Source organism: Phalangium opilio, unplaced genomic scaffold (genome assembly GCF_054372755.1).
Source record: "Phalangium opilio isolate 3A_F unplaced genomic scaffold, DU_Popi_V2 ptg000042l_1, whole genome shotgun sequence".
Lineage (NCBI taxonomy): Eukaryota > Metazoa > Arthropoda > Arachnida > Opiliones > Phalangiidae > Phalangium > Phalangium opilio.
In genome coordinates, this window is record NW_028324166.1 from 1,293,017 (window position 1) to 1,307,366 (window position 14,350).

Consider the following 14,350-nt stretch of genomic DNA (forward strand, 5'->3'; position numbering starts at 1 on the left):
CAAGCAGGGAGGATTTAAACAGGGAGATATAATAAGGAGAGGAGAAAGGCGATGTAGTTCCCTCATTAGGAGTACATGCATATTAGGGCTCACCAGTACTTCCGCTATCGATTCTCCTTAGGGTCCGGGTGGGCTATATCCACATTAGAAAAAATTTAGATGCATTCCATATGACTTACTTTGAAATAATAAGAACTTACGTGGCCATGTCACTCATTACTGATAGTGCCTTAATACTCTGAAACGTACTGGTTTGAATCCATTTAATGTAAGTTTTTGTATAAGAAAATTGGTATGAAATATGCAACAGTGTATGAGGATACCCTACCAATTTATTTTCTAAAACCAACCCGCATTTCGGATAGGTAGCAAGCGAGAAGCATGTCTATCTTGAAGGAGAGAGGGATGGAGTGGTAACCCCCACACCTATAACGTTTTCTGAGCCCCAATTTAAGGCAACGAAGTCCTCCCAGCATCATCTGGGGCGTTTTGGTAGGGTCGTACAGTACAGTACGGAACCGTTGAGGATACCCCCTGTGTCTTAAAAAAACTAAACTAGTTCTCATACAAATGCAATGGCGTTACAGCAGCACAAGTTACCAATCGCCTATACCAAAAGATAGGGGCGTGCACAATGTACACTGGGAGAATTACAGTGCCGCAGGTCGCCCCTTCATCATTTTCACTCCATCTTACCTTTTTTCACTCTGACTGGACAGGGACAGATGCTCGGTGCCCTTCTTAAACCCTAACATGACCTTGGGTTTCTTACCCTTCGATATTTCTCTGTAGCAGACCAATAACAGCATGTCTTATCACTGAAAATATTTTTATTGGCGGGATATTTTGCGTCGAAAACACTTGCTTTTTTTTACACCGATACATTCAGTTTTTTATACTAGATTCCGATAATGACTAGAAAAATAAAGAAATACAATTTTAAAATCGGTAGTTTAACCAAATTTTCTGAATCCTATTTTAAATTTTCGTTACGATTATGTTAATTTCACTTGACAAATAAAGTATATTACAAAAGAGATATGTTATTTTACCGAGAATTAGCGACAAGTACTTTAAAAACTTAGTACATGGTCCAAAATCTGGCGGATATGTCTTAATTTAAGGCAATTAATTTAAATACGTTTTGTGTAGTTAATATTTGCTTTTGATACCGAATTTCCAGCTATTTTAACGAATGAAGTAAGAATATTTGAATACTGCAATACTGCAGAGAAGAAAGAAATTCGGTTTCAATTGCAAATATTCCCTATTTTTAACCATACGTCGGTTAAAATTAACAAAAATTATCTAAAATCAGTAATGGTTTTTCATTATTACATTATTAAATCAGAGATTACAAATAGTTTGAACTTGTCAGTGGACAGTTTTAGCGTTGGGTTCATATGCAAATAATTTTAAATTGAAGTTTTAATATCAACAATTCACTAAAATTTACTGTTCTTTTGTTTACTTTCTTACATTATTTTAAATAAATTTTTGAAATCGCAGGTCAACTCTGACCAGAAATAACTTTTCAAAATATATTTGGCACCAAACATTTTAAATGAGCGCGAAAAATATTTTGTTTAGTCTAAATACTGCTACCTAATCTTATGACTCTATTACTTGCTTCATTATTGCAACCAAATTTATTACAAAACGGTTGACAGCACCGTCAGTAGCCATTGTCCACCTTTAAAAAATTGTAACTAGTTAAAAATAAAAATTTATCACAGTTATTAATTTAAGCATAGTTGAACAGTATATTAATTCAAATTAGTTATAAAATGTCTTCAAGAAGTAGGTGACGTGATGCAATTACAATACTTCCTCAAGACAGCGTCCTTGACGCAACTGGATTGGTTCCCGTAGACGTTAAGTCTGGACACATCCCCCAATAAATTATGTTCGTGTTTAAAAGGCACGTATCTAACTGTTCCCTCGAACTTAGCGTCCCCTGGTGACGTCATAATTTCCACCGTATAATCGAAAATATTGCTTTTAGGTTGACCTTCCGCGTTTAACTTATTCTTGGGCGTTCTTAAATTAGCTTTTAAAACGGTCTTCATCTTTAACTTTGAGCATTCGGGATGGCCCCCCAACATGTCGTTCAGTTTTTGCGTCATGAACTCGGCTACGTGCAGAACTTCCTTGTCCTTGACGTCTATTGGCTCGGACTGATGACACGCGCACCAGGCTTCGGCGATCGACGCGTCTTCGCAGCTGCGATTGGCTGGAATTGGCGCGAACAGAGATAAGGCCCGTTTAACCAAATTCTCGCGGATTGTCTTCAACTGCGGTTCATCCGCTACCGAATCTGGTTGGACCTTCTTCGCGGTTCCATCGAAACGTAGAACATTCTGTATGGTAGCGTATAAGTCGAACGGAGTGACTAGACGGTTGGCGTTGGCCCGGAGGTTTTTGTAAAGTTCGGGGTATTTGGATTGGAAGTTTTTGGGAGGCACCATGATTAACATTGGCAGACGTTCCTCCATGCGCCCAATATGAGTTTCACGAATTTCGCCCCAGCGTAAACCGTGGTCCCCCATGAGTATAATTAATGTGTTATCTAAATGAAATCGCTTGTGGAGGGATTCGAAAAAATTTGCGAAGAAATGGTCACCAGAAGAGGCGCTGTTTAGAAAATCATGGGACATACTGTTGATCCACGACATGGCAAAATACTTCCTGTTATGATACAAAACGGAAAGTTTTCATCCATCATCGCGTTCATCTTTTGATGATACGTACCTTTGTCCAAAGTTGGAAACAAATCTTGCACCGTAATCGAGGACGGCTTCCGCTTCAGCCATAGAGCCCACGCATAAATGGCAGTTGAGTTTCTTTGTCCTGCCAAGATCGTCTTCGTAAGGATGGATCATGGTTCGGTAGTAATAGTCGGTGGGTTGCGTCAGGAACCCCGGTTTAACGTAGTTGAAAGTTGATATGTGTGGAGTATCCTCGGCGTAGAACGTTCGATAACCAGAATCAGCAAACTCTTCCCAAATTATCTTACAGTTGTCCATAGGATCAGACGAATTCCTGCAGACCTAGAGCACCACATGATACTTAGACAAGACTACTCCCAATACGTTAAACAGATGAATTGCGGGACCTACCTCTGGTAATTCTTTCTCGTGGACGCCCATTAACAATGGTATCAAATTAGGGAAAGTATTGTCACCGACTTTATTGAAGCCATTCATCTCAATTCCTCCCATGGATTCAATCAAATACTTGATGGTTTTCTTCAACTGGCGGTGCATATTCAACCTGGACATGGCATCAGCGCCAATGATGAGAATACTGTACTTGTCGTGCTGGTGTTGGTTAGATATCGTTTCATTTTTCTCGTAGTTTAAGCAACGTTCTTCGGTGGCTGGTTTGTCCAGAACAAAACTGTGGTAGTTCTTGTAAATTATGCCGTGACCTTTGAGAACGCAACGTACTAAAATAAATTCGACTTTGACCTCGTCACCGTCTTTCACAGGCGTGCAGTTCTTGGAGTATCTAAGGAAAGTTCAATTTACTGATGTCAATTTGAAGCGGCCATATTGGACAATGGTGGAAGGAACAAGTAATCAAGGACCGAAATAACCTGATGTGGTTTCTAAATTAATAATTTCAATAGTATCTACCTATGTTCAAGCTAATAAATATTAAAGCACACAAGGGAGCACAAAAGGTTTTTGAAATAATTCCCCAATGCCCTTCATTCTTAAGCTACTAACCCTATTGAATTATCAGATTGGCCATCATTTGCTCGATAGACTTCGTTATAGCAACAGAGTATGTCTTTGCCAGGCACAGTGGCGTTGTTCTTCATCTTCCAGTAGTCGATTAAGGATTCATTTATTCTGAGTTTATTCCCTTGGGCGTAGCTCAATTTAGGATAATCTTTGGAGCAATCGAGGGGGTTCGAAGTCTTGATCAATTTTCGAACAGTGGAATGATAAGGATCTACATCGGGAATCTGACACGCCTCCGAATAAACCAGATAACCCTTCTTGACGTCACGTTGCAAAATCACTTCATTTTTCACCTCAACAGCCTGAAATTTAAACATTGCTTAATCGACAATCTTTCAAGGAATAAAAGTTGCGCTTTCAACTCCATCGTTTGCAAGGTTAAGGACCTTGTGTTGTACTTGCTTTCAGGCCACCTGACTAACGAGGTTACCACCACTGTACTGCCGCCTAAGCTAAACGCCTCAGTATTTATAGATATTCACATGTTGGAAGCCCACAGATATACCTCTAGTGAACCCAGTTTAAGTAAATAAGTTTGATAACGTACCTCTGGAATGGCACGGTTGTCCTTGGACTGCGTAACGGGCAAAGCATAATCTTTTGTTTTTACATCTTTGAAAACGTCTACGTGTATTTCCGGTTTGACTGTGACGACTTTATGATTATGTTCAGCGACAATATTTCCATCTTCATGCTGAAGAGAGCGAATGTTTTCTACCAGTGCCTTGGTCAACTTGTTCGGTCGCGTTTCGTTGGCTGATGGGGACGATTGGATTTTACGACTATTCGGACTCAGTCCATTGGAACCTCGCTCCATTTCTCCGTCGGAAACTGCTGGTAGAATCGGAATTGCATTGCTGTCTCCGTTAGAAGTTTTAGGAAGCGAGGCCTGCGGTTGTTCCGGTTGATTGAACGGCGAGTCTTCGGAAACCGATTTGTAGAGAAGTCCCATAAAAGGGCGACGGACCGAGTAATCCTTTTCGTAATCCGTCACCAGGAACACGACGGCCACCACAAACACGATAACGAAGAATATTAAACGTCGCGTCATGTATGTTCGACAAAATTCTGAAATAGTTATAACAACAATAGTTCAGAAACAGAGATAGTGTGCATAACATAAAACTTTACCACGGACTCTGTATTTCTAGAGCTAACCAGCAAATAAGTAATTTTTGTACATCGCCTGCACAGTGAGGTTTAGGGAAATACATCTAATTTACTTCCTTCCCAACGTGCTTTACATTAAACACTAAACAGTGCTTCGAATTTGTACCAGAAGAGTGCACATAATTTTTAATTTCATTTCAGTTTGAACACAAACAATCAGATTCTCGTTTTCGAGCCAGAATTAAAATAATTTTCTGAAATCTCGAATGACCTTGATAGACTACAATCCCATTATCCCCTGCTTGTGTACACCACAGTTTTTACAGCACCAGAAATGCATAGAGCAAATAGAATACAAAGACAATATTGCAGACTGAACACGAGTAAACCAATGAATATTTTTACGAGTACGTTAATAGATTTTAGTGTTTATTATTTCCGTCAAAGTCATAAAATAGTACGTGGCGTGCGTGAAATAGAATATTGAACGGGATTTGCACTTTTATAGAGTCAAACAAAGCCCGGATTTAAATTTCGATTTGGAAATTATCCGGAAAAGCACGTAAAAGTAATTTTAGGCCTAAGGTTCAAATAATTTTATGTATTGAAATTTGAATCCCGACACCGAAGTGTTTTGTTAGTAAATCCAAGGAGACTTCATAATTCATTCATATGGGAAATGGATATGTATAAATACTAAGGTATTAAGGATTCCAAACTAGGACAAAAACTGGCTACAATGCCTTACACCTTGCGAAAGGAGCAAAGTCACGTGGGGAAAAGGAACTATATCTCTCCGGCCCGGAGAATCTGAATGGTGCGTTTGAAATTTCGCCCATGCGCAGAGAGATAAAATACGAAATTCTCTCTCACTCACAAGGTTGAGGGGAGGGGTTACAATTCTTATTTTATTCTCTACGGGCTCCTAAGCGAAATGTAAGAGATGAGAATCCATAAAACATTAGTTTTGAAACATATCCATGATATTACAAATAACATGGACTTTGATGCTAAACCCGTTGTCTAGAATTTCTTGAAGGCGCTCAATGATATATAGTGTAAATTTAAATCTGTATTTTTCTGGTATATCAAGGTCATTTTCAAGAGAATAATTATTTTGAAAGTGATCAACTATTAACACTTAAAAGCAGGCAAGGGGGGGTAAAGTATTTATTCCCCCTAAGCTCACTGCATATATACTAATTAGGTCGCAAAATAAATTACTTCTTTGCTAATTATCATATTTTACTGTAGGAAATCCGTGATTGATTCCATATTGGAACTCGGTTGAAAAACATTAAAATTCACAACCAACAGTGGAAACATAACTTTATCGACTTCAGCTTCGAGTTCCAGTTTATCTTCATAAATACAAAATAAAACTTACCTTTCATAATTTGAAAAAGTTGTTTTTAACTTCGTCCCCAATGAAAACTTGTAGTTGTTGATTATTATTGGACGTCTGTACGGTATTAGCAACATCTAACGCGGCGATAGGTTGCTGATGGCTCGTAAGTGGACTGAATCTACAATAAATATAAAGAAAGATAATGTTTGTTGGTAAAATGACATTGCTAATGTCCCGTGGTCGCTCTATATTCCCATTGTTTCGGGTTAACTACGAACCATCGGAGGCTAACACCATTAGTCGACCCTCCAATAATTACGCGATCAGAGAGGACTTGGACATGGAGACGTAATAATTAACGTGAAGGAAAATATGAATACAACCAGAAGAGGATAATAGAAGAAGGATGCCATTCTGTAGCATGATTCTTCTATATCCACAAGTGAGCCTTGCTAAATAGTGAAGTGCTAATGGAGAGGCACTAGTTATCGCGTACGTAATTCGGTTTAATAGTAATCTTGCTCCAAATGTTAAGGGATGTTGGGTTACAATTGTGGTACACTTCTCTCTTAGAGAAATAATATATACTTCTGATATAACTTTCCCCCCGTCTGGTGACACATTTTAGGTGTAAACCAAATTGGTCTTCAGCGTAACGCGAATATTCGTCTAGCTGTGTGTAGTTTCCCCACATGATGTAAACAATACCGGCTATTTGGCGAACCTTAACAAGTGAGGAGGGCAAACATGCCCTCATTATAACACGAATATTCGCCTCACTGCGTTCTGTCGGCTATTTGCGGAACCACGACTACTGGGAATGGCAACATTCTCCTCAGTATAATAACACGAATATTCGCCTGACTGTGACCTAAACATTGTATATTCGAATGCTGGCCATTTGCCGAACCCCGAATAATGGGTAAGGCAAACTTATCGTTTCCTAACACTAAATGTATGCTCTAGGTAGGTTTCGCATCTATCCTTACATATCTCTTCACCGTAAGACAACTAATTCAACGAGCAACGATATGAAGATCCGGTATTAGCAAAGTAAGTACCTATGATACCAGGCATATTGGTAGGCCTAATATGTGACAGCACCACCATGATGGGTGCAGTTACGTGGAATTGGACCAAATAGAAATTTTCTCTCAGCGCTTCTCCAGCTATTGATTCTCCTTGGTTTAGGGTCGAAATCGGCTGAGTCCACATTAGGAAATATAGACGGATGCCACGTAATGTTTATTAAGCCCAGCATTTACCGATTAAAGCAAGCAAAGATACCCCCTAGTCTTAATTATCTACTATATATATAAATACTGCCATGATAACTATCATTTAGAGCCATAGGATTGGCTCGGTTATAGCTTTTCAAGGGATAGTGAAATCCACCAAGAAGTGATATCTAGTTTATTAGAGAGAAGGTATAAGATGCCTTAGTATTCTTGCGCCATAGTCCCAGTCCCCCTTTCAAAATTCAAGACGGGACGTAAATGGAGGCCGGGCTATTTCGCCTCTCCTCAGTCCGAAAATTCGTCAAGAACCAATGAGATGCTTTTTGTAATTTAGAGGGGCGGGATTAACTCCGGACCTACGTTTCTTCTTGATAATACACTACTTTAATTGCACAATTTATGATTTGCAAGGAATAACGTCGAAAAAAATCTCGAGAAAATAGCCCGAAAAAAATCTCTCAAAAAAAAAACGCCAAAAAGATCAATAAATAGCGCAAAAATATACATTAATGGTATCGGTGTGGATATTCCATTGCCTCTTTAATGATAAAGATAAAGGAGTAAATGAAAATGAGGGAATCGATACAGCTGCGGCCGGCGATGCAACAAAAAAAATCGCGCTTCGCTATACCAATGTTTTTCAGCCTTGAATGGTATTGTACGCCAAAGTAACAAGCGTTCTTTTTAAAGGCTACAGACACGCAATGATTCCGGTTTGGGTAACAGTACACGCTTAAGTTGACCCAATCTATTAGTTATTAGGGAGATAACGATATTCGACCTGGGACAAAAGGACAAAAGATTTTGGCTGAAAAGAGAGAACAGCAGGCCACTGCCATTATTTTAACATCAAGCATCATTAGGCGCTTTGTCCCTAAGATCAAGTTACGTAATTGCCACACATACCTTAATTTAAAATACAGGGCTTTAGATAGTTTTGGTAAAGACGGGAGTTTGTACTGAACTACTAAAGTTCTGTCATAATTCGGTGTGATTTTCATTTCGAAATTTATAGGCGTGATAAAACCGGTGTTTGTAGTTATATTAGCCTAGACCTTTCCTGTAATTACTCTATGTACCACAACGTCATGATTCACGTAGAAACCGGACGTGTTATCTCCACTAACTTAATTACCCTTATCTTCTTTAATATTGTAGATTAAAACAAAAGTTCATGTACAAAAAACCAAAAGTGTACTTCGTTCGCAATTCCCAGCCTTTGGCTATAGACGCCATGTAAAATGTGATGCAAACGACCCTCCTCTCAAGCTCTGCAAGAGCTGTTTGGGGGTTAGAGGTTTATAGAAAGTAGTACTCTGGTGGCGAACCAAACGTTAATTCTTGGTACTAGAGCTACCATCGGCTTCTATGTAGGACCTATTTGCGCGTGTTTTCTGATGTGCTACTGTCGTGAGTGTAATAATGCACAGAGGGGGTCGACACTATTCTGAGTAGTGAAGAGGGGGTTTACACAGCGCGAGCAAGCTTCCCACTGAAGTACACTTTTGGTTTTTTTCTATAAACGTTTGATAAAAACATTGATAAAATTTAAAAAATACTCATAAATTCCATTAAATAGATACTCTCAATCTTTTAACGGTATTATTAGAATGAAAATTTTGAACAATACCTTTAAATTAAAAACAGCATTAACTTTAAACTCTTGAGCAGCTTTTGTGTTTTTACACATTTAACTACATTTACATTACTAGCTTCGGCACAATAGAGAGCTTTCGTTTGGGACAGGAGCTAAGATACGTGAGATAATTTACACACCCATATTGGTGGGTTCATTGCGTAAGGAAAGCTGAAACCCACCAATATGGCTGCCTAAACCGTGGTAGGGCTTAGGCGGGTACTATACGCAGCCAACTGAAATCTCCCTATTCTACCTTTAAAGGTGAACTGCAGATAGGTAAAGGATCATCAACGTCCGTATATTGAAGGCTATTGAAATTGTCGGAACAAGATGGGCAGGCTACTATGTCTTACTCCTGAACATGTGTGCCAATTTCTTTGTTTTAGGGGGATAGTAGCCAATGTTTGGGGGTCCGTACCTCCAAAACTAAATGCTTTAGACACCATGATCTGGTGACACTTTTAACTCGGTCTGACCCTTCAATTTATGACATACTTATCAGAAAAATCCTGTACATATACATTTGAAACCGTAATTTTAGATTCTACCTGATTTTAAAACAAGAAAGCTTTTAATAAGTAGAAAAAAAAATTAAAACCTATAGCATTATTAAGAGATACAACATGCACCTACCATTTTACAGACAATCCTTCATTGCATGCACGTTTCTTTGCAGGATTGGCGCCAATACAGACCAACTCGATTTTATAACTTATCACAAACTGAGGATCTTTAAATCCGGATTTATTTTTTATACACCCGATATTCGCGCACCATCAAGTAATAAAGTCAAAGGCAGCAAATACGTATAAACCTCTAAAATCAAACCATACAACCGAACTTAAGACTTAATTAACGCATTCGGGACAGACGAGCGTACAGTTTTTATTGATTTACAAGAGAGACGAACGACGTTGAATTGTCGTTACCAATGTAATCAGAGCAATTTATATTTGTTAAGCTCGCTATTGACTTTTATTGAACCACGGTTTCAAAATAATGTACTTATCTTATCCGTATACACTATATTGGTTAAGTTGTTTCGTACGCAACTAAAGAAATTCAGTTTTGCAATGCGATGCTCGACAATCGAATGACACCGACAATTTAATTGTAGTTTGTGAAAACTTAATATGTTTTTTAGCTTACGCTGACGTATTTCAATTTTTACCGTAAAAACAGTAAAGAAATTATTCTTCACTCTTAAGGTTTTTTAAAATAAGTTCAAAGTACGTTTTAAAGAATTATCTGTTACTATCAAGAACCAATATAAGACTTGAGAACGTATCAATAAATGATTATGGAAATTGTAAAAAGTTTAAAAAGATTTTTCTTCTGGGAACCTGCCATGTTTAGGGAAGTTTACAATGAAGAGATCCGTTTCTGGTCCAATACCTTTTTATTTATTCATTTAGTTGGACCAGTTTTTAATTCAAGAAGTTATAGGGTTAGTGGTCCTTTGGATCAGTTCATTAATTTCAAATTTATACGAGTATTATGGGTGGTTTATAAGTCCAAGGACCAGTTTATTATTTTGAACACTAGTGGGGGGAGGGCATTGGTTCCAAGTACTACTTTAAAACATCCGGAATACGGATAGCAAAGACGTTAGAGAAGGCTTCAACGTTACCAGTCCATCAAATTCCTTTTGTTTGAAGCCATATCTAACGTCTTTGGGTTTACTAACCGTATGAACTGTTGGTTTTAAGGTTAGTCTGCTATTTGGTTCTACAATTGCCATATAAATACAGCAAATTAAAACCAATAGAATTTAGAACTATATGGTAACTTGACACTTAAAATAACAGGCGGCTCCATGATCACCCCTAGCATGGTGGCTAATCTTCTGGACACGAATTTTACCCTGCCAAAGGCAGGAACCAATCAGACCTAATGCACTAGGTCCCATTGGTTCCTGCCTTTGGTTAAACTAGCCTTTGCCAAGCATAGCCAACGTGTAGCGGAAAAGGCATCTTTCAGGGGCATCAACGGAGCCGCCCTTTGCTTTAAGAGCTTAAGACTTGGCAATTCGCAATTGCAATTTGTGACGTTGTTGGGTGCGTCAAGCCAGAAAACCTGTCACATAAAATTTAATATAACCGGTCTTCTCGGTACGTGTTTCTGAACGCACCTTTCTATTGTAAAACAGCTGATTATTATAAAATTGCAGGGATTATCTATAACGCTGATGGGTAATTTTACTCTAAGTTGTTTGTTATAGATAGTTTTCACACATGGAGGATTCATACTATTTACACCAGGAGGCCGGGCTATCTGGCAGACCAAAACCCGTCTGCTTTTGTCCTCCAGATAGCCCGGCTTCCTGCAGTGTAAATGGTATGAATCCTCCATGTGTATTCTCCTCCTTTCTATAAGCTTACCAAATGGAGGTGGTATCTCAGGGAACTAAAATGTAAAAGTGAAAAGTGGGGGGGGGGGGAACTCGAGATCTCAGTAATATACTGCGGTAAAATTGAATCTTTAAACGTTCTTAGGTGTTATATGGGTTCTTGATATTATTTTCTATAACTGAGCAAAGGTCTACCGCAATTCTTGAAGAAGTCGTGTGTACTTGAGAAAAATATTAAAACGGGCCTATTTATTTCCGTTTCCCGTTAGTATAAAATGAAATCTCAATTAGCAGGCTTCCGTTTGATATCTTGGAAATATCTCGATGAATTAATAATATAAGTTTATAAGATATGTTACATGATAAGTATGTCACTTCCTATACTTCGTAATGCTACTGAGAGACTTACAGCCCGAGGTAGTTCTAGTAGAACGACGGAAGCGAGAATTGCAGACTACATTCGGTGGTTAATTTTGCTGGACTTCCATCTAGGTCCTATTTAGTCTGCATTACTAAGCCTTTGACAGCAGCGCCTCACCAGGCGTATGTCGCTTTACCCTGAATTTATGACCTACCTCATTCACTTCATGACAAGCTCCAGTTTCTAAGTTACCAGTGACAAACTTAAAGCAACATATCTTATGAACTTATGATATTAACAATAATGTTATAAATCGTTCTGAGTTTGAGTTGACAAAAATATGGTATTATATTCTGTTTAAACATAAGAGTTTGAATAATATTTTACTGTTTCATATTTTGTGTTTATTCAAATACTATGATTAAATATGAGGCTAATAATAAAAGTTTTACTTATACAAATGTAACGTTATACGGTGGTCAAATAAGTAACCATAAACGTTCCTTGCTGTATATCTTGCATTACGAGTATTAGTTTACTATATACTATAGAAATGGTATATCATTTTTGTTTGAGTATATCCTGCGCCGCCATCTTAAAAAATGGCGGCTAGAAAAGTAATGTAGCAAAAATTCTAATGGAGAATTGTGGGTACTTGAACCAAATTGACTTACACGTACTTAAGTTGTTATATTCAATCTGGAGGGGGTTTTATATTGAAAATACCCTACACCGCCATCTTGTAAAATGGCGTCCCAAAAGGTAATATGTTACCAAAAATCCAGAAGTGTACGTACTTTCTGTATTTTAACCAATTTGGCGGATTTTTACTTAACTAATAAGTTATGTATGGTTTTAGTTTCAATTTTAGGTTACAAATAAACAAATATTTGATTATTTATTGAAGTTTTAACACAATAATAAATAAATAAACAAATAAATATTGTTATTTGTAGTACATTCCAAAAGTGAAAAAATAAAAAGTACGTAGCAAGCTTGACAATAACCAATGATAGAAGTCAGTATACTCACAACCGTAGTTGTTTCTCTTGTCCCTTAGGGACCTGCAGGGACCCAGATTTCCTTGGCCAAGATACCAGTACATCTGAATGATTACAGTTGCGAGAAACACCCTTATTTTTTCTCAGACTCAAACCAGAAGGTAAGTAAGTTTTTAAACGAGAAATCTTTGCACAGCTTTATGCCTTAAGGTAAACTAACCAGTACACTTTGAGATGTATTCTTTGTCTTTAACAAAAGCGAGAGTACTTTAACCTAAGGCGTACGTAAGAGGTATGAAGACAGGCAAGAAACCTTTAAAGGGTCAAGATGCAGCCGCGAAACGAGTCTCCGCTTTCTCTGGACGCGCTGCTATAAGGAACTGTGTTTAGGAGAAGGGACTGGCTGGGAGTTACCATGGCAACCACGGGAGCATGCGTAGCTATACACTATCGAGCTACTTATTGAAGGTTTTTTAAAGGACCATTGTAGTGAAGAGAATAAATTTATGAACGTGGAGTTCAAAGGGCGCTTTTAAAGAAACCCTGTTTAATTATTTGGGCGCCAATAGGATAGTGTTCAAACTTCTAAATTTTATACTGCCGTTACCAATACACCTTCTAACATAATAATGTATAATTTTTAACACATAAGTTTGTCACTGGTCACTGAGAGCTTGGGGTGAAACGTCATAGATTCTCGCAAAGCGACGCCTGGTGAGGCGCTGTCAATGGCGGCTTAGTACAGACTAAATAGGAACATGGACTGCAAAACCGAGTGTAGTCTGCAATTCTCGCTTCCGTCGTTCTCGAACAAACTCGAGCTGTAAGTCTCTCAGTAGCATTACGAAGTATAGATAGTGTCATACTTATGGAACGTATCACTTATAAACTTATGTTGCTAATAACTTTGTCTTAATTGTTTCATCCTTGTTTTATGTTACATAAACGGGCATAAAATTTATCTCGTCAATGTTTTATTTTTCAAATTTTCGAAATATGTAAAATTTTCAAGTTAATAAACTAACATACTACTGTGTTCAACTTTAACATCAATTTTCAAGTATTAAAATCTACCAAAACTTTTTAATTATTTACTCTCATTAATTTAGCTTATAACAGGAAATCCCTTGATTAAACTATACCATTGAAGCCATCGGGTCGACGGTAGCATGGATATGTATAAATACTACTTATTATGGATTCAAAACTAGGCCCAAAAGCTCGACGATGTGAGCGGGCAGTAAGTCGAGGTGGAAATAGCTAGGTCTTGAGGGGGAAAAGAAACGATATATCTCTCCGGAGAATCCCGAATGGTGCGTTTGAAATTTCGCCCATGCGTAGTGAGATAAAATAGGAATTTCCCTTTCCCTCACAAGGTTGGAGGGGGGGGGGGTTCGGAAGTTACTTTTCCCTCTGCCGAACGGGTGCCTAAGCGAAATACCCAGTAAGAGATGTGAATTATGGATGGTAGACTTTGTCAAACGTCAGTGGTTCTTTAATGCCTCGTGTAGTGTACAGAGAACAATTGGTTGGAACTCAGTACACACATTGCTG

General features: G+C 38.2%; 1 protein-coding gene and 1 long non-coding RNA gene across 3 annotated transcripts; one reads left to right on the forward strand and one right to left on the reverse strand.

Moving 5' to 3' along the window:
* Positions 1-812: 812 nt before the first annotated feature.
* On the reverse strand, positions 813-10,390 carry LOC149678124 (uncharacterized). 2 transcript variants are annotated; one of them, XM_089836135.1, is made up of 7 exons: positions 9,718-10,390; positions 6,247-6,385; positions 4,297-4,817; positions 3,732-4,051; positions 3,120-3,510; positions 2,752-3,050; positions 813-2,688 (listed from the first exon to the last, which is right to left on the reverse strand). In XM_089836135.1, exons 2-7 carry the CDS (start codon positions 6,251-6,253, stop codon positions 1,794-1,796), a joined length of 2,433 nt encoding a protein of 810 aa, XP_089692261.1. In that variant the 5' UTR covers positions 6,254-6,385; positions 9,718-10,390; the 3' UTR covers positions 813-1,793. The 2 variants fall into 2 exon arrangements, with proteins under 2 accessions (XP_089692261.1, XP_089692262.1); XM_089836136.1 differs by lacking the exon at positions 9,718-10,390 and having other exon boundaries at positions 6,247-8,825.
* Positions 10,391-11,599: 1,209 nt separating this feature from the next.
* On the forward strand, positions 11,600-13,832 carry LOC149678125 (uncharacterized). The gene is made up of 3 exons (XR_016366038.1): positions 11,600-12,138; positions 12,856-12,957; positions 13,056-13,832. It is a non-coding gene; the product is annotated as an uncharacterized LOC149678125 (long non-coding RNA).
* The last annotated feature ends 518 nt before the right edge of the window (positions 13,833-14,350 follow it).